Genomic DNA, 21,057 nt, shown 5'->3' on the forward strand with positions numbered 1-21,057 from the left:
GAAGATATTTGCAAATGACATATCAGATAAAGGGCTAGTGTCCATAATTTATAAAGAGCTTAGCAAACTCAACACCCAAAGAACAAATAATCCAATCAAGAAATGGGCAGAAGATATGAACAGACATTTCTGCAAAGAAGACATCCAGATGGCCAACAGACACATGAAAAAAAACAGACACAAAAAAAAAAGTGCTCCACACTTTTTCGGCATCAGGGAAATACAAATCAAAACCACAATGAGATACCACCTCACACCAGTCAGAATGGCTAAAATTAACAAGTCAGGAAATGACAGATGCTGGCGAGGGTGTGGAGAAAGGGGAATCCTCCTACACTGTTGGTGGGAATGCAAGCTGGTGCAACCACTCTGGAAAACAGCATGGAGGTTCCTTAAAAAGTTTAAAATAGAGTTACCCTATGACCCTGCAATTGCCCTACTGGGTATTTACCCTAATGATACAAATGTAGTGATCTGAAGGGGCACATGCACCCAAGTGTTTATAGCAGCAATGTCCACAACAGCCAAACTATGGAAAGAACCTAGATGTCCATCAATAGATGAATGAATAAAGAAGATGTGGTATATATACATAAAGGAATACTATGAAGCCATCAATAGAAACAAAATACTGCCATTTGCAACAACATGGATGGAACTAGAGGGTATCATGCTAAGTGAAATAAGCCAATCAGAGAAAGACAATTATCATTTGATCTCTCTGAAATGAGGAGTTTAAGAAGCAAGGCAGGGGGTCATGGGGGTTTGGGTGGGAATAAATGAAACAAGATAGGATCGGGAGGTCTCCCATCCAAGTACTAACCAGGCTTAGCTTCCAAGGTCAGAGAATATCAGGTGCATTCTGAGAGGGGAGGGGTTGAGGGGCTTGGGTGAGCCTGGTGGTGGGTATTAAGGAGGGCACATATTACATGAAGTACTGGGTGTGGTGCATGAAAAATGAATCTTGGAATACTGAAAAAATTAAAATAATTTTAAAAAAAGAAATTTAAAATAGAGCTACACCATGATCCTGCAATTGCACTACTGGGTATTCACCCCAAAGATACAGATGCAATGAAAAGAACAACCATCTGTACCCCAGTGTTCATAGCAGCAATGGCCACAGTCGCCAAACTGGAAAGATCCAAGATGCCCTTCAACAGATGAATGGATAAAGAAGATATGGTCCATATATGCAATGGAATATTACGCCTCCATCAGAAAGGATGAATACCCAACTTTTGTACCAACATGGATGGGTCTGGAGGAGATTAGGCTGAGTGAAATATGTCAAGCAGAGAAAGTCAATTATCATATGATTTTGCTTACTTTTGGAGCATAAGGAATAACACAGAGGACATGGGAAGATGGAAAGGAAAAAGGAGTTGGAGGAAATTGGAGGGGGAGATGGACCATGAGAGACTGTGGACTCTGAGGAACTAGTTAAGGGTTTTGGCGGGAGGGGAGTGGGAGGTTGGGTGAGCCTGGTGGTGGATATTGTGGAGGGCACGTATTGTATGGAGCACTGGGTGTGGTGCATAAACAATGAATCTTGGAACACTGAAAAAAATTAAATTTCTTAAAAACTAAATTAAATTTTTTAAAAAAAGATGGAATCGGGAGGGAGAAAAACCATAAGAGACTCTTGATCTCATGAAACAAACTGAGGTTTGCTGGGGGTTGGTGGGTAGGAATGGGGTGGCTGGGTTACAGACACTGGGGAGGGTATGTGCTATGGTGAGTGCTGTGAAATGTGTAAGACTGATGATTCACAGACCTATACCCCGGGGGCAAATAATACATTTTATGTTAATAAAAATAAGTTTTTCACTTCAAAAAGGATGAAAACTTCGTCCCTGTTATTTTGCATTTGATTTTTTCTTTGCATTTCAGAATTGATACATGAGGAATATTAATGTCTAGGACAACACAGTGGATCTTCACCATAAATTTGCAAAAGTACTCTGAGGTCTCATAGGTCTTTTTCCCTCGATATTCTGTTTTTTTTTAAGATTTTATTTATTTATTTGACAGAGAGAGAGTGAGAGAAAGAATACAAGCAGGGGAGTGGGAGAGGGAGAAGCAGGCTCCCGCTGAACAGGGAGCCAGGGAGCCTGATGTGGGGCTCCATCCCAGGACCCTTGGCTCAGGACCTGAACTGGAGGCAGATGCTTAATGCCTGAGCCACCCAGGTGCCCCTCCTTGATATTTTAAAACACCTAATTATATAAAATACTTTTTAACTGTGACCTTAAACTGCACTCAAAATGTGGGCAGTTGAGAGGCACCTGGGTGGCTCAGTGGGTTAAAGCCTTTGGCTCAGGTCATGGTCCCAGTGTCCTGGGATTGAGCCCCGCATCGGGCTCTCTGCTCATCAGGGAGCCTGCTTCCTCCTCTCTCTCTCTCTGCCTGCCTCTCCATGTACTTGAGATCTCTGTCTAATAAATAAATAAAATCTTAAAAAAAAAAGTGGGCAGTTGAGGCAAATGGGATATGCAACCATTAAATCAAACATTCCAATCAATACCTTGTCCCATAGCGGCTTCATATACATCCCCTTACACTCAGAGACCTTTGGAATCATGCAGAGGGATAGCCTGGCCCACAGCCAAGGCTCAAGACAGGACCAAATTCTCTATTCCTCCTTCTTGAATTTCTCCTAAGAACAGAATGGGACCTATAGCCTCAGAAGTACTTTCCCTATGCCAGAAATTTCACCGCCCCTTGGAAGAAACCAACCATTTCCATCTGCCGAAGAAGGACACATTCCCAAGACAATCTATCAACTCCTTTTATTCCTTTTGAGGTTTTCTCAAAATTATTTTGGGTCAACTACCATGAATCTCAGCCCCCTATAACCCATCACCAACCACCTTTCTTTTGGTGAGCATTTCATTGTAACCTAAAGCACCGTTTGCCTTAGAGGAGGGATCCTAATAGGGTGGAGTCTAGGTTGGGCTCAGGGTGCTGCTACTGGAGGGACAGACCTGGGATAGTGTTATTAGGAAACCTTCTAGGACATTTGGCCCCTCCTTCTGTGAGGGACTGAGGCGGGGCCTTGGGCACTAAAAGCCACAATGCTGAAGACTAGAACACACATCTACTGGCATCTCTGACTGCGCTAGACCTCTGCACCACCAGCCCTCCGTGTGCCCCACAGCACATTCGCTCACCACAGAGGGTACTGCTTGCTCTCCTAACAGCCATGTCATTCTCCCCGCGAGTGGCACTGGTGACCGGATCCAACAAGGGCCTCGGCTTCGCCATCGTGCATGACCTGTGCCGGCAGTTCCCAGGGGACGTGGTGCTCACCGCGCGGGACGAGGCGCGGGGTCGTGCGGCCGTGCAGCAGCTCCAGGCCAAGGGCTTGAATCCCCGCTTCCACCTGCTGGACATCGACGACCTGCAGAGCATCCGCGCCCTGCGTGACTTCCTGCGCAAGGAGTACGGGGGCCTGGACGTGCTGGTCAACAACGCGGGCATCATATTCAACCGTAAGGACACAGGAACACTTAGGACAGCATCCTCCCTTAGGGGACCACCAAGGATGGGTTGGGGCTGGTTCCTGAACCAATACTGTGGGGGCCACAGCTCCAATAAGATCTAGAAGGGTCTCCCTACAGAAGGAGGTCATACTGGAGGCCGAGGGAGAGCAGAAGCCTCCGCGGGTTGCAAGCCTTTCCAACCAGAGCACCTTGGTTTAGCCATGAATCAATCTCAGGGACCTGACAGAGATTTTTGTATGTTTCATTTGGTTTGGATCACAGCCCTTCAGTTAATGTTTTTCTTTGGTTGTTAGGTTGGGTTTTTAGTTAGTTTGTTTTAAGATTTTTTTATTTATTCATTTGAGATAGATAGAAAGAGAGAGACTACAAGTAGGGGTAGTGGCAGAGGGAGAGGGAGAAGCAGACTCCCTGCTGAGCTGGGATTCTGACATGGGGCTCCAGCCCAGAACCTGGAAATCATGACTTGAACCAAAGGCAGACGCTTAACCATCTGAGCCACCCATGTGCCCCCTCAGTTAATGTTTAACTTAAATGTAATAAGCAACAAATTGCAAAGAGATACACACAGAAATTCCCCTGGGCACACTTCTCTTAGCCTCCTGGAATGATGCCAACTTACCAAGCTACACAGCATTAACACACCAGATACGACACACTGGGAAAACAGAGCTTGCTAACGCAGACATTAATGAGAATTCCCCAGATTGCATGTACAAAAAACAAATGTTACTGTCACTCATGGAATGTTCTCAGATGGCTATTATTTATTAATCCGTTCTCCTCCTCCCCTAACAGCTGGTGATCCCACACCCTTTCATATTCAAGCAGAAGTGATCATGAAAACAAACTTCTTTGGTACCCGAGATGTGTGCACAGAACTCCTGCCTCTGATGAGACCCCAAGGTGAGCCTGATGAGGGCCCCAAGCTGTGGTGTTTCGGGAATGATCTGGCCCCGGCCTCTCTGGCCTCATCTACAGATACTGGCTCCTCTCCAAGCTCAGCCACACCCACCTGATCACTGTGTACACCTGGACAGTGTACCTCTGCCTCAGGACTCTTACAGTCAGCAGTGTCCTCTGTCTCATTGGTCCTTCACAGCTGGCTCTGTCTTATCCTTCCAGTCATCATTCAAAACTCCTCAGAGAGATCTTTTACTCCCTCAGTGCACTCACAAAAGATCCCCGAGGATTCCTTTCTGAACACTTTCTTCTCCCTCTCCCTCTCTCCTAGGGATTTTATCCAGACTAGTGGACTCCACACTCTCCAAACTTCTCAGGCCGTGCTGATATCTGCCACCTACCTAAAACAATCCCAGAGTTCCAGACACACATAGTTCCCTTCCTGCCTCTCCTTCTCCTCAGGGTGCCCTCCGCCCCTCCCCAAATCCCACCCCTCCAGCACCCATCCTACACCGCCATCTAAACATCTCCATTTCCCAAAAAACACTTATCATTTCCCACACACAACCTGGGCGCAAACCCCATCACACACTCAGCTGTCATTTATGGATTATTTCAGCCTTCCTAAGACACTCTGCTTCTTCAGTCTTTTCCTCTCTGAGCATTCTCTGTACTCTCTGAGGGCTCCCTTACTCCCAAAAGATCTTCAGAGGCAAAGCCCAAGCCTGAGCATCACTTGTAGGCATCTCTGTCATCAGATCTGCCAAACTCCAGGCCCATCGACTCCCCTTCCCCTTGTTCAATGCTCTGCACAAAACAAACTGCCATAATTCCTTGGTTGTCAACTATTATAATACTTAACCCCATGAGAACGTGATGGGGGAAGCACAACCCTTTTACTATGCTCATTAAGAGGGAATTTGATTCTTTTAGGAAGATTAAGATTCTGGCTTGAATTAAAAACATGCGGGTACAGTTGACTCTCGGTTCTGCCCCCAATTCCTCTTCTGTCCTGGGAAGTTCTACAACTTCTTCTAACACTCACTGGCTTCACTGACACCTCAAAGGGCAGCTCTCAGATGCCACCTGACTCCTTTACTCACCACAACACTTGAGTGGGACGGAGTTCCTTGTGCCACCACACATCCTACAGGTATTCCCCTAGAAGGCAAAAATGACTTCTGGCTGAGAAATTCTTCTCACCTACCGAGCAGTGTTGGTGCTTGCTGTGTGTTGACCTTGGACCAGAATGAGGAGGGAGTGCTCTTCTGTGTTTGCTAAGGCAGGCTCTAATCAAACAATTCTTGCCTCAGGGAAACTGGACTTCATGGACAGGGCAATGCAAGCTGCATTCTCAGTGTGAACGTAGGGTTTTCTTTGCTTTTTGAAACAGGGGAGTTCTTCCATTAGCTGGAAGATGCCAGCCACTGCAGCCATGTTACCAGGACTTTACCCTCTTTGGCGACACTATCTGGGAGAAATCCTAGCTAGGATAACCAAAAGCAAATACTGTCCCTTCTCTCCCATACTTCACAACCTAAGACATGAAGGACAATCTTGAATGACTTCCCCAGTTCTCTTTCGGTGCAGAACACATTCCAGAGCCCTGTGTTTGCTCTGTTTTTTTGGCATGGAAGGACAAAATGAAAGAGAACTGTGACCCTAAGGACTATGCGGGGTAGCAGATGTTGATTTTTCTTCTTTTTAAATCCTTCCTTCAAAAAAGAGTTTTCCTGAAATAACTGAGCCCAAAAAAAATAACAATAATAATAAGAGGTTCCCACCACCTTTTTGATTGCCACCACCAGGCAATCAGTATCTAGGCCATGTACATCCCATCCCACATTCCATGGCTTTCCCAACCCATCCTCCAAATTCATATTCCTGAATTTGAAAGTCATTAACTGCTGCCTTCCCTTTTCTCTTTAAATTAAAATATGCGCTTATTTAAGACTACTGTCTTTCCCTTTTCTCTTTAAATTATACTACGCATTTATTTCAAAAAGATATTAAGGTGTACTCATGTCTAGGGAATCAAGCAAATGTTTGAAATCTGAATATTCTTGTTCATCAGATATTAGCTAAAGTACTAGGAGGAAATACAGACTTGTCAATGCTACACTTACAAAGGAAACCTTAAAGAAGATGTTCTCAACTGTCTTTTGGAAATGTGCTTTGCTACATCTAGTACTCTGAAAAACCACTAGAGGAATTGGGTGGAAAATTACAGTATTAAAGGTCTCTCTCTCCTTCTCTCTCTCTCTCTCTCTCTCTCTCTCACACACACACACACACACACACACACACTGCCATATTGTGATTCTAGAAGGGACAAGAGGCTGGACATTTCTAAATGTGATGTGCTAGGCATTTTCTATCTTGTCCCCATTCCAAACATGAAGGAATAATGGATCTCAAGATCCACTAATGGCAGACTGAGGTCATGTGCCATCCAAATTAATGGTTCTTCTCACTACTCAAGGTCCTCAAGTTTTACCCAATCAGGGAAGAGAAACAGAAAATAAAAGGACATGGCTTGTTTGGAGCCAATGTCTTCCTCATTGCAGGGCCCCCAGGCACCTCAGGGAAAACCACAAGAGGCACAGTTTAAAACCACGAAGTGTTTTGTGAAAATCTCTCATCATCCAGACACTAAACAACTGCTACCCTTGATATTAGAAAAGATGAAACTTCCAGGGAAGGTGATTAATGTTGGATCATCAAAGGTCATGAGAACTAGCTGTGGACTTACTGCCTGTGAATGGCCTTGAGAATCAAGTAATGCGCTTGAAGTTGTTACCCCTGAGGAGATGATGTTTAAAATATCCAGATCACTATGGCTTTGCTTTAGAACAGTGAGATTTGGAGACTGGGAGATTTCCTAAAAATACATCCCTGGTCACATACAGAGTAATAATGGTCTGGATAAACTGCAAGCCTGACATACACCCCAGCCCCATCAGGGCAAGGGTCCTTTCTAACTAGGGGGATGTGCCTTCCACAGTGACTATGAAAGGGCAATGGTTTTATACACTACCTCACACACAGTGTCACACATTCACTCAGAGTCACTCACACTCACATACAGTCAAACACACACACACACACACACACACACACACACACACATCTCACACAACACATGCCCTCGCACACCCTTATCACAAGGACATCAAGATGGCCCACACAGTTCTTAGAGCACAGGTGTGTGCATTCTAGTTCAGAGTCCCTGAAATGACTCTTGAAAGCCATAAGTAGACTAGAAGACAAAATTGTCTGGATCAAGGGAAGCTCCACAAGTTATTTCTGTTTCCTGCCCCTCTGCTTCATGTCCTGAGCTATCAGTCCTGAAGGGTCTATAGTCTCACCCAGCTCTACAGAGAAGCCCCAGGTGGCCACTCTGCCCCCTTGGGAAATGGGGTAATTGGGTGGGACAGGCTTGGGGAAGAGGGACTGGTTCTAGCATCCACATCTAGGAATTCACCTACAACAACCTTTGACTCCCCATCAGGTTTCACTCATAACACAGGCCAATATTTTCACAGTTGATTCTAGGCTTCCTGAGATAGACAATATGGAATAGAAAAGAAGGCATCACTTAATTACGAACAGTCTACAGAAAGTTTAAATAGAGTTTTTCCATCTACTGTCTCCACTACAGGTACATGAGAAAATAGTCCTGAGCCCCTGTGAGAAAAGGCAGCTGCCTTTCTGATATACCAGTTACCCAGTGTGGGTTCCTCTGTCCCATTTTGTCTTATTTTTGCACTTTTGAATCATGAATATGTATTTTTCCTATTGTGAGACAGGCAGACAATATTTTTGAAAATAAATCTAGTGGTAAGTAATATATATCTGAGAAGAACTCACTAAAAAATTTTTTTATTTAAATTATAGTTAACATATACTGTAGTATTGGTTTGAGGAATGGAATTTAGTGACTCATCACTCACATATAACACTCAGTGCTCATGCCAACAAGTGCCCTCCTTAATGCCCATCACCCATTTAGTCCATCCCCCAACCACCCCCCCATCAACCCTCAGTTTGTTCTTTATACTTAAGAGTCTCTTATGCTTAGCCTCCTCTGTTTTTATCTTATTTTATTTTTCCTTTCCTTCCCCTTTGTTCATCTGTCTGTTTGTTTTTTTTGTATGAGTGAAATCATATGACACTTGTCTTTCTCTGACTGACTAATTTGGCTTAACATAATACACACTACTTCCAATCATGTTGTTACAAATGGCAGGATTTCATTCTTTTTGATTGCTGAGTAACATTGCTTTCTATATATATGTATACTACATCTTCTTTATCCATTCATCAATTGATGGACATTTGGACTATTTCTGTAATCTGGCTACTGTTAATAGTGCTGCTATAAACACTGGGGTGCGTGTATCCCTAAGAATCAGCATTTTTGTATCCTTTGGATAAGCACATTTAGTAGTGCAATTGCTGGGTCATAGGGTAGTTCTATTTTTAACTTTTTGAGGAACCTCCGGACTGCTTTCCAGGGTGTCTGCACCAGTTTGCATTCCCACCAACAGTGCAAAAGTGTTCCCCACTCTCCCTATCCACTCCAACATCTGTTCTTTCTTGAGTGGATAATTTCAGCCATTCTGACTGTGTGAAGTGGTATCTCATTGTGATTTGGAGTTGTAGTTCCCAGATGATTAGTAATGTTGAGTATCTTTTCAAATGTCTGTTAGACATCTGGATGTCTTCTTGGGAAAAGCATCTATTCTTATCCTCTGCACATTTCTTATGGGCATATTTATTTTTGCCATGTTGAGTTTGAGAAGTTCTTTATTGATTTTAGATACTAACCCTAGGAATCAGATATGTCGTTTGCAAATTTCTTCTCCCATTCCATTGGTCACCTTTCCATTTTGTTGATTCTTTCCATCTCTCTGCAGAAACTTTTTATCTTGATGAGGTCCCAATAGTTCATTTGTGCTTTGTGTCCCTTGCCTCTGGAGATGTGTCTAGTTAGAATTTGCTGTGGCTGAGGTCAAAGAGGTTGCTGCCTGCTTTCTCCTCTAGGATTTGGATAGGTTCCTGTCTACATCCAGGTCCTTCATCCATTGAATTTATTTTTGTGTATAGTGTAAGAAAGTGTTCCAGTTTCATTCTTCCACATGTGGCTGTACAGTTTTCTAACACCATTTGTTGAAGAGACTCCTTTATTTCCATAGGATATTATTTCCCAGTTTGTTGAAGATTAGTTGACCATAGAGTTGAGGGTCCATTTCTGGGTTCTCTATTCTGTTCCAATGATCTATGTGTCTCTTTTTGCGCCAGTACCATACTGTTGATGACTACAGCTTTATAATATAGCTTGAAGCCCAGAATTGTGATGCCTCCCACTTGGCTTTTCTTTTCCAACATTCATTTGGCTATCTGGGGTCTTCTCTGGTTCCATACAAATTTAGAATTGTTTGTTCTAGCTCTCTGAAAAATCTGGTGTTATTTTGATAGTGATTGCATTGAATATGTAGAGTGCTTGAATAGTATAGACATTTTAACAATCTATGTTGTTCCAATCCATGAACATAAACCGTTTTTCCATTTCCTTCTGTCTTCTTCAATTTCTTCCATAGTGTTCAATAGTTTACAGCAGTACTCATTAAAACATTTGAGAAATAGGTTCCATGAACCTCACACTTAACATCTTGTAGGTGAAACAAAGGACTAGAGTAAAGGACCCCTTTCTTAAAGGTGTTCATCTTAGAAGGCTGTTACATTAAGACAGTTTCTATCATTCATTTTCATTCTCTATAAACACCACTTCATGAGAGTCAGAGTGCCAGTCATTCTCTCTTCCACTGAACTTTCCTGGCACTGCCATTCCCTAGTGCGAGGGAGCTTAGAGTTAAGTGACAATGACTGTCTTTCCTGGATATTTACATTAAAAAGGAGAGCTTTCTAATTTTCTTGACTCTTTACTGTTGGCATGATCTCATAACCTTTCTCTTTTTAATTTTCTTTATTTATTTGTCAGAGAGACCACAAGCAGAAGAATCAGGCTCCCTAATGAGCAAGAAGCACAATGTGGGACTTGATCTCAGAACCCTGAGATCATGACCTGAGATAAAGGCAGACACTTAACCGAATGAGTCACCCAGGTGTCCCATCTCATAACCTTTCTATAATGCTGAAAATACTCATTTAAACATAAAAATAGGAACACCTGCGTGGCTCAGTGGGACTAGTCACCAACTCTTAGTATCATCAGCTCAGGTCATGATCTCAGGTTTGTGGAATTGAGTCCCAGGTCAGTCTCTATGCTCTGCAGAGACTCTTCTTGGGATTCTCTCTCTCCATCTTCCATTGACCAACCCCACCTGTTATGCCAGTGCTCTCTCTCACTCATGCTCTCCCTAAAATAAATAAGTAAATCTGTAAATAATTAAATAAATATATAAAAATAGTAAACCATTTGCTTATACATGTCGATATAAGTTCATTGTTATAATTACTAATGATATTCTCAAAAAAGAGTTAGTAAGAAGTATGTCATTGCTTTATACTTTTAACAGTTTTATTGAGATACAGTCCACGTATTGCACACCTCACCCATCTCAGATATCCAACTCGGGATTTTTAGTAATGGGCAGAGTTGTGGAACCATCACTACTTCAAGACTAGCAGCACACTGTCATGAGCCCAGCCTATTCCCCACCCCAAGCAACCACAAATATATTTTCTGTCTATATATTTCCTTTTTGAATACATATATGTACTCAAATACATATATGTATTCTATATACATATGTGTACATATATGTACATATATATACATATAGATATGTATAGATACATATATGTATCTATGTATATGTGTATATGTATATGTATATATGTATACATATAGATATGTATAGATACATATATGTATCTGTATATATGTGTATATGTATAGTACATATAGATATGTAGGATGGTCTTTTGTGACTGCCCTCTTTATTTCAGATAATGTTCTCAAGGTTTACCTATGCTAGCATGGGCTTCATTTCTTTTTATACCATCTCCTTAACATGTCACTTTCCACTGCCTCTATCCATGACCATAGATCTGTCACTGCTCTCAAGATATGTAATCCCAAACCTAGAGAAAAAAGCATGCAACTCAGCCCACCGAGGTGATTTGTTTTTACCTGGTCACCCCAGAGTGACAGCCTCCCTAACCCAATGCAGTCTGCTCACCTTCAAATGCCATCAGTAAACGGATCAGCCATTTCTTGGTTAATAGACACTTGTTAATAGAGGACTATACAAGTGACCACAAGATCTTCAGGTGGTCCAAGGAGGACCTATAAGGAAAAGCGGTTCTCTAGTTATAACTTCAGGGAGTGCCTCCTTACACCTCTGCTTGTCATGTTCCTATACAAGGCATGATCTTTTCTTTATGGAACATCTGGGCACTGCCCAGTCCCAGGAGGTCATTTTCTGACATCCTCTGAGACATTATGGGTAAAACAAGGTTCAAGACTGTATCATGTCCTTCATTTACAGAGGCAGCCTTCATTAACACTGATAGCTGGTAATTGGCTCCCAAATGAACAAAATACTATCAATTTTGGTACTTATCACTCTCAGGCATGCCATTCTTCATGACTCTTTGTGTTATATTTTAGGCAGGGTGGTGAATGTGTCTAGCATACTGTGCTTCGTAGCCCTTAAAAATTGCAGTCCAGAACTCCAGCAGAAGTTTATGAGTGAGACCATCACAGAAGAGGAGCTGGGGGTGCTCATGAACAAGTTTGTGGAAGACGTAAAGAATGGGGTGCACAAGGAGGAGGGCTGGCCTGATACACAAGAAGTCCTATATGGAGTGTCCAAAATGGGCATCACGGTCCTCTCCAGAATCCACGCCAGGAAACTGAGTGAGCAGAGGAAAGGAGACAAGATACTCCTGAATGCCTGCTGCCCTGGGTGGATGAGAACAGACATGGGTGGACCAAAAGCCATCAAAAGCCCAGAAGAAGGAGCAGAGACCCCTGTCTACTTGGCCCTTTTGCCCTCAGATGCTGAGAAACCTCAGGGAGAGATTCTTATAGAGAAGAAAGTTGAAAAATGGGGAATCCTCTCTCAGTTCCCTCCATGGGTCCCAATTTGATATCTGCCATGATTTGACCAAAACAACTCTTACACCATCAACAATATCCTTACAAAAAAAAAAAAAAATCACCATCCCTATCGGGTACTCACATTGAATTGGCTACTAATTCTGTAGTCGTCTGAGATTTATTCTGTGATATTAAAGAAAAAGAATGACTCTGGGAAACAAACTGAGGGTTTCAGAGGGGAAGGGGGTGTGGGGATGGGGTAGCCAGTGATGGATATTAAGGACGGCATATGTTGTGATGAGCACTGAGTGTTATATGCAACTAATGAATCACTGAACACTATGAAATAAATAAATAAATAAACAAACTTTAAAAAAAGAGAAAAAGTAGAATTGATGTCAATAATGGATGAACATCATAGATGAATAAACAATCTAAGTGCCCATGTGTACAAATTGTTTCATGCCAACAAGTCCAAAACTCCAACAGACCCTAAACCATGTCAAGAGAAGGGACAATTTAACTCAAGGCTTTGTAAACATCAGTGAAAGAGCCAGATAGTAAGTATTTTTGCCTTTACAGGCCAATGGTTTCTGTTGGACCTAACTCAAACCTGCTGTTGTAGCTTGAGAGTCACCACAGATGATATATTAATTCATGAATGGGGCTGAATTTCCCTGCCCAGCATACTTTATCAGACTCCACTATGACATGGACAACCCCATGAAGGATAGACATCCCCTGTTGTCTCTTTAAATATCAAACTCACTGGGGGAAAAATAATTAAGAAGTGTGATGGAAGTGGGCGTTTCTCAAACTCAACACCCAAAAAACAAATAATCAAGTCAAAAAGTGGGCAGAAGACATGAACAGACACTTCTCCAAAGAAGACATACAAATGGCTAACAGACACATGAAACAATGGTCATCTTCATTAGCCATCAGGGCAATTCAAATCAAAACCACATTGAGGGGAGCAGTCAAGATGGTGGAGAAGTAGCAGGCCGAGACTACATCAGGTAGCATGAGATCAGCTAGATAGCTTATCTAAACATTGCAAACACCTAAAAATCCAATGGTCAAAGAGAAGAAGAACAGAAATTCTAGAAACAGAAAATCAACCACTTCCTGAAAGGTGGGACTGGCGGAGAAGTGAATCCAAAGCGATGGGAAGATAGACCGTGGGGGGAGGTTCCAGCTCCTGGCAAGTGGCAGAGAAACGGAGCACAAAATCAGGACTTTTAAAAGTCTGCTCTATTGAGGGACATCACTCCAGAGGCTAAACCAGGGTGAAGCCCACACAGGGTCCCGCAGGGTCACAGAAGGATCGGGGGTGTTGAGTGTCACAGAGCTTGCAGGTATTAGACCAGGGAAGCCGGCTATGGAGACAGAGCCAAGGAGTGAGCTCTCAGCTCGGGTTACCTTGAACCGGTCGCAGGCTGGATGAGCTCAGAGCACTGCTGGAGGCCGGGGATACGGGAGTGATTGGGCGCTGCTCTCTGGGGGCGCACTGAGGAGTGGAGCCCCAGGCTCTTGGCTCCTCCAGGCCAGAGACTGGGAGGCCACCGTTTTCATTCCTGTCCTCCGGAACTCTACCAAAAGCATTCGGGGAACAAAAGCTCCCGAAAGCAAACCCAAGCAGATTACTTAGCCTAGCCCCTGGTAAGGGTGGTGCAATTCTGCTTCAGCAAACACGCTTGAGAGTCACTACAACAGGCACTTCCCCCAGAAGATCAACAAGAAATTCAGCCAGGACCAAATTCACTTACCAAGGAGAGCAGGTTCAATACCAAGGAGAACAGCGGAATTCCAGAGGCGGAGAAAGCAAAGCACGGAACTAAAGGCTTTCTCCCCATGATTCTTTAGTCTTTCAGTTAATTTAATTTTTTTTCAATTTTTTTTCTTCTTCTGCTAATTTTTTTTTAACTTTTATCCTTTTATTTTTTAACGTTTTTTAACTAGTTTAGCTAATATATATATATTTTTCTTTTTTATATTTGTTCTTTATTTGTTTTCTTTTTTTTAATCTTTTCTTTTTTCCTAAACCACTTTTTATCCCCTTTCTCCCCCCCCCCCCCCCACGATTTGGGGTCTTTTCTGATTTGGTTAAAGCGCATTTTCCTGGGGTCTTTGCCACCATTTTAGTACTTTACTTGCTCCTTCATATATTCTTATCTGGACAAAATGACAAGATGGAAAAATTCACCACAAAAAAAGAACAAGAGGCAGTACTGAAGGCTAGGACCTAATCAGTACAGACATTGGTAATATGTCAGATCTAGAGTTCAGAATGATGATTCTCAAGGTTCTAGCCAGGCTCGAAAAAGGCATGGAAGATATTAGAGAAACCCTCTCTGGAGAGATAAAAGCCCTTTCTGGAGAAACAAAAGAACTAAAATCTAACCAAGACGAAATAAAAAAAAGCTATTAATGAGGTGCAATCAAAAATGGAGGCTCTCACTGCTAGGATCAATGAGGCAGAAGAAAGAATTAGTGATATAGAAGACCAAATGACAGAGAATAAAGAAGCTGAGCAAAAGAGGGACAAACAGCTACTGGACCACGAGGGGAGAATTTGAGAGATAAGTGACACCATAAGACAAAACAACATTAGAATAACTGGGATTCCAGAAGAAGAAGAAAGAGAGAGGGGAGCAGAAGGTCTATTGGAGAGAATTATTGGAGAGAATATCCCTAATATGGAAAAGGGAACAAGCATCAAAATCCAGGAGGTGCAGAAAATCCCCCTCAAAATCAACAAGAATAGGTCCACACCCCGTCACCTAATAGTAAAATTTACAAGTCTTAGTGACAAAGAGAAAATCCTGAAAGCAGCCTGGGAAAAGAAGTCTGTAACATACAATGGTAAAAATATTAGATTGGCAGCAGACTTATCCACAGAGACCTGGCAGGCCAGAAAGAGCTGGCAAGATATATTCAGAGCACTAAATGAGAAAAACATGCAGCCAAGAAAACTATATCCAGCTAGGCTATCATTGAAAATAGAAGGAGAGATAAAAAGCTTCCAGGACAAACAAAAACTGAAAGACTTTGCAAACACCAAACCAGCTCTACAGGAAATATTGAAAGGGGTCCTCTAAGCAAAGAGAGAGCCTAAAAGTAGTAGATCAGAAAGGTACAGAGACAATATACAGTAACAGTCACCTTACAGGCTAATAATGGCACTAAATTCATATCTCTCAATAGTTATCCTGAATGTTAATGGGCTAAATGCCCCAATCAAAAGACACAGGGTTTCAGAATGGATAAAAAAACAAAACCCATCAATATGTTGCCTACAAGAAACTCATTTTAGACACGAAGACACCTCCAGATTTAAAGTGAGGGGGTGGAAAACAATTTACCATGTTAATGGGCATCAGAAGAAAGCTGGGGTGGCAATCCTTATATCAGATCAATTAGATTTTAAGCCAAAGACTATAATAAGAGATGAGGAAGGACACTGTATCATACTCAAAGGGTCTGTCCAACAAGAAGATCTAACCATTTTAAATATCTATGCCCCTAACGTGGGAGCAGCCAACTATATAAACCAATTAATAACAAAATCAAAGAAACACATCAACAATAATACAATAACAGTAGGGGACTTTAACACTCCCCTCACTGAAATGGACAGATCATCCAAGCCAAAGATCAACAAGGAAATAAAGGCCTTAAATGACACACTGGACCAGATGGACATCACAGATATATTCAGAACATTTCATCCCAAAGCAACAGAATACACATTCTTCTCTAGTGCACATGGAACATTCTCCAGAATAGATCACATCCTGGGTCCTAAATCAGGTCTCAACCTGCACCAAAAGATTGGGATCATTCCCTGCATATTTTCAGACCACAATGCTCTGTAGCTAGAACTCAATTACAAGAGGAAAGCTGGAAAGAACCCAAATACATGGAGACTAAACAGCATCCTTCTAAAGAATGAATGGGTCAACCAGGAAACTAAAGAAGAATTGAAAAAATTCATGGAAACAAATGATAATGAAAACACAACAGTTCAAAATCTGTGAGACACAGCAAAGGCAGTCCTGAGAGGAAAATATATAGCAGTACAAGCCTTTCTCAAGAAACAAGAAAGGTCTCAAGTACACAACCTAACCCTACACGTAAAGGAGCTGGAGAAAGAACAAGAAAGAAACCCTAAACCCAGCAGGAGAAGAGAAATCATAAAGATCAGAGCATAAATCAATGAAATAGAAACCAAAAAAACAACAGAACATATCAACGAAACTAGGAGCTGGTTCTTTGAAAGAATGCATAAGCTTGATAAACCCCTGGCCAGACTTATCAAAAAGAAAAGAGAAAGGACCCAAATCAATAAAATCATGAATGAAAGAGGAGAGATCACAACTAACACCAAAGAAATACAGACAATTATAAGAACATACTATGAGCAACTCTACGCCAACAAATTTGACAATCTGGAAGAAATGGATGCATTCCTAAAGACATAGAAACTACCACAACTGAACCAGGAAGAAATAGAAAACCTGAACAGGCCCATAACCAGTTAGGAGATTGAAACAGTCATCAAAAATCTCCAAACAAACAAAAGCCCAGGGCCAGACAGCTTCCCAGGGGAATTCTACCAAACATTTAAAGAAGAACTCATTCCTATTCTCCTGAAACTGTTCCATAAAATAGAAATGGAAGGAAAACTTCCAAACTCATTTGATGAGGCCAGCATCACCTTGATCCCAAAACCAGACAAGGATCCCACCAAAAAAGAGAACTACAGACCAATATCCTTGATGAACACAGATGCAAAAATTCCCACCAAAATACTAGCCAATAAGATTCAATAGTACATTAAAAGGATTATTCAACAAGATCAAGTGTGATTTATTCCAGGGCTGCAGGGTTGGTTCAACATCCGCAAATCAATCAATGTGATAGAACACATTAATAAAAGAAAGAACAAGAACCATATGATACTCTCAATAGATGCTGAAAACGCATTTGACAAAGTACAACATCCCTTCCTGATCAAAACTCTTCAAAGTGTAGGGATACAGGGCTCATACCTCAATATTATCAAAGCCATCTATGAAAAACCCACCGCAAATATCATTCTCAATGGAGAAAAACTGAAAGCTTTTCTGCTAAGGTCAGGAACACGGCAGGGATGTCCATTATCACCACTGCTATTCAACATAGTACTAGAAGTCCTAGCCTCAGCAATCAGACAACAAAAAGAAATTAAAGACATCTAAATCGGCAAAGAAGAAGTCAAACTATCACTCTTCGCAGATGATATGATACTATATGTGGAAAACCCAAAAGACTCCACTCCAGAACTGCTAGAATTTGTACAGGAATTCAGTAAAGTGTCAGGATATAAAATCAATGCACAGAAATCAGTTGCATTTCTGTACACCAACAACAAGACTGAAGAAAGAGAAATTAAGGAGTCAATCCCATTTACAATTGCACCAAAAACTATAAGATACCTAGGAATAAACCTAACCAAAGAGACTAAGAATCTATACGTAGAAAACTATAAAGTACTCATGAAAGAAATTGAGGAAGACACAAAAAAATGGAAAAATGTTCCATGCTCCTGGATTGCAAAAACAAATATTGTGAAAATGTCTATGCTACCTAAAGCAATCTGCACATTTAATGCAATCCCTATCAAAATACCATCCATTTTTTTCAATGAAATGGAACAAATAATCCTAAAATTTATATGGAACCAGAAAAGACCTCGAATAGCCAAAGGAATGTTGAAAAAGAAAGCCAAAGTTGGTGGCATCACAATTCTGGACTTCAAGCTCTATTTCAAAGCTGTCATCATCAAGACAGCACAGTACTGGCACAAAAACAGACACATAGATCAATGGAACAGAATAGAGAGCCCAGAAATAGACCCTCAACTCTATGGTCAGCTAATCTTTGACAAAGCAGAAAGGAATGTCCAATGGAAAAAAGACAGCCTCTTCAATAAATTGTGTTAGGAAAATTGGACAGCCACATGCAGAAGAATGAAGCTGGACCATTTCCTTACACCACATACAAAAATAGACTCAAAATGGATGAAGGACCTCAATGTAAGAAATGAATCCATCAAAATCCTTGAGGAGAACACAGGCAGCAACCTCTTCAACCTCAGCCACAGCAACGTCTTCCTAGGAACATCGCCAAAGGCAAGGGAAGCAAGGGCAAAATTGAACTATTGGGATTTCATCAAGATCAAAAGCTTTTGCACAGCAAAGGAAACAGTTAACAAAACCAAAAGACAACTGGCAGAATGGGAGAAGATATTTGCAAACGACATATCAGATAAAGGGCTAGTGTCCAAAATCTATAAGGAACTTAGCAAACTCAACACCCAAAGAACAAATAATCCAACCAAGAAATGGGCAGAAGACATGAACAGACATTTCTGCAAAGAAGACATCCAGATGGTCAGCAGACACATGAAAAAGTGCTCCACATCACTCGGCATCAGGGAAATACAAATCAAAACCACAATGAGATACCACCTCACACCAGTCAGAATGGCTAAAATTAACAAGTCAGGAAATGACAGATGTTGACGAGGGTGCGGAGAAAACCCTCCCACACTATTGGTGGGAATGCAAGCTGGTGCAACCGCTCTGGCAAACAGCATGGAGGTTCCACAAAATGTTGAAAATAGAACTACCCTATGACCCAGCAATTGCACTACTGGGTGTTTACCATAAAGATGCAAACTTAGTGATCTGAAGGGGCACGTGCACCCAAATGTTTATAGCAGCAATGTCTACAATAGCCAAACTATGGAAAGAACCTTGATTTCCATCAACAGATGAATGGATAAAGAAGATGTAGTATATATACACAATGGAATACTATGCAGCCGCAAAAGAAATGAAATCTTGCCATTTGCGACGACGTGGATGAAATAGAGGGTATCATGCTTAGTAAAATAAGTCAGTCGGAGAAAGACAATTATCATATGATCTCCCTGATATGAGGAAGTGGAGATGCAACATGGGGGGAGGGGTTAGGGGGGTAGGAGAAGAATAAATGAAACAAGATGGGATTGGGAGGGAGACAAACCATAAGTGACAAGTGACTCTTAATCTCACAAAACAAACTGAGGGTTGCTGGGGGGGAGGGGGTTGGGAGAGAGGGGTGGGGTTATGGACATTGGGAGGGTATGTGCTATGGTGAGTGCTGTGAAGTGTGTAAACCTGGTGATTCACAGACCTGTACCCCTGGGGATAAAAATACATTATATGTTTATTTTAAAAATTTAAAAATTAAAATTTTTTTTAAAAAATTAAAAAAAAAACATGTAAAGTGTGTTTGATAAAACATACCAAAACAATCTTACAGGATATTTTATAATATTAAATGCTTTTATTAGAAAATAAGAAAGACAAATCATGAGAGACTCTGGACTTCAGGAAAACTGAAAAACTGTTATGATGAGCACTGGGTGTTATATCAACTATTGAATTGTTGAACACTCCATCGGGGGGGGGGGGCGGGGAACCACATTGAGATACCAGTTAGAACGGCAAAGATTAACAAGGCAGGAAACAAAAAATGTTGGAGAGGATGTGGAGAAAGGGGAACCCTCCTACACTGTTGGTGGGATTGCAAGCTGGTACAGACACTTGGAAACAGTGTGGCAGTTCCTCAAAAAATTAAAAATAGAGCTACGCTATGACCCAGCAATTGCACTACTGGATATTTATCCCCAAAGATACAGATGTAGTGAAAAGAATGCACTCCAATGTTCATAGCAGCAATGTCCAAAATAGCCAAACTGTGGAAGGAGCTGAGATGCCTTTCAACAGATGAATGGATAAAGAAGATGTGGTGCATATTTATAATGGAGTATTGCTTAACCATCAGAAAGGATGAATACCCACCATTTTCACTGAAATTGGTGGAACTGGAGGGGATTATGCTAAGTGAAATAGGTCAAGCAGAGAAAGACAATTATCATATGGTTTCACTTATTTGTGGAACGTAAGGAATAGCATGGAGGACATTAGGAGAAGGGAGGGAAAAATGAAGGGGGGGGGAATCAGAGGAGGAGAGGAACCATGGGAGACTATGGACTCTGGGAAATAAATTGATGGTTTCAGAGGGTAGGGGGACCAGATGTGTTAGCCTGTTGATGAGTACTAAGGAGGGCATGTACTGCAAAGAGCACTGGGTGTTATTCGCAAACAATGAATCATGGAACACTACATCAAAAACAAATGAAGTACTATATGGTGACTAACATAACATAACATAAAAAAAAAGAAAGAAATGGGAGTGGGTGCTTAAGAGACATCCATAAGACAAGCTGAGACAAGGGGGAAAGTGAATGTGGATTGGTTTCAATGGATATGAAAGAATGATTGTCAGATCTCAAGGTGAATGTGTTATTGAAGTAGGGATATAGGGTCACCAAGTTTGTAACATTAATATGGATCAGCAAAATACGAACAGAAGGTGAATACATGACAGGGGGAAATATTCATCATTGTTGAGGTTACTTTGGTGAATCCATGGGTGTCCACGATACTATTCTGTCCTCTTGGAAAGCTGTGAACACAAACATCT

The 21,057-nt window shown here is 41.6% G+C and overlaps 1 protein-coding gene across 1 annotated transcript; it reads left to right on the forward strand.

Annotated features, from left to right (window-relative positions):
* The first annotated feature begins 3,093 nt into the window (after positions 1–3,093).
* On the forward strand, positions 3,094–12,688 carry LOC123939716 (carbonyl reductase [NADPH] 1-like). The gene is made up of 3 exons (XM_046001519.1): positions 3,094–3,494; positions 4,302–4,409; positions 12,046–12,688. The coding sequence occupies exons 1-3, from the start codon at positions 3,206–3,208 to the stop codon at positions 12,525–12,527; spliced, it is 879 nt and encodes a 292-aa protein (XP_045857475.1). The 5' UTR covers positions 3,094–3,205; the 3' UTR covers positions 12,528–12,688.
* Positions 12,689–21,057: the final 8,369 nt, after the last annotated feature.

The sequence above is a fragment of the Meles meles genome, chromosome 4, assembly GCF_922984935.1.
Source record: "Meles meles chromosome 4, mMelMel3.1 paternal haplotype, whole genome shotgun sequence".
NCBI classification, from domain to species: Eukaryota; Metazoa; Chordata; class Mammalia; order Carnivora; family Mustelidae; genus Meles; species Meles meles.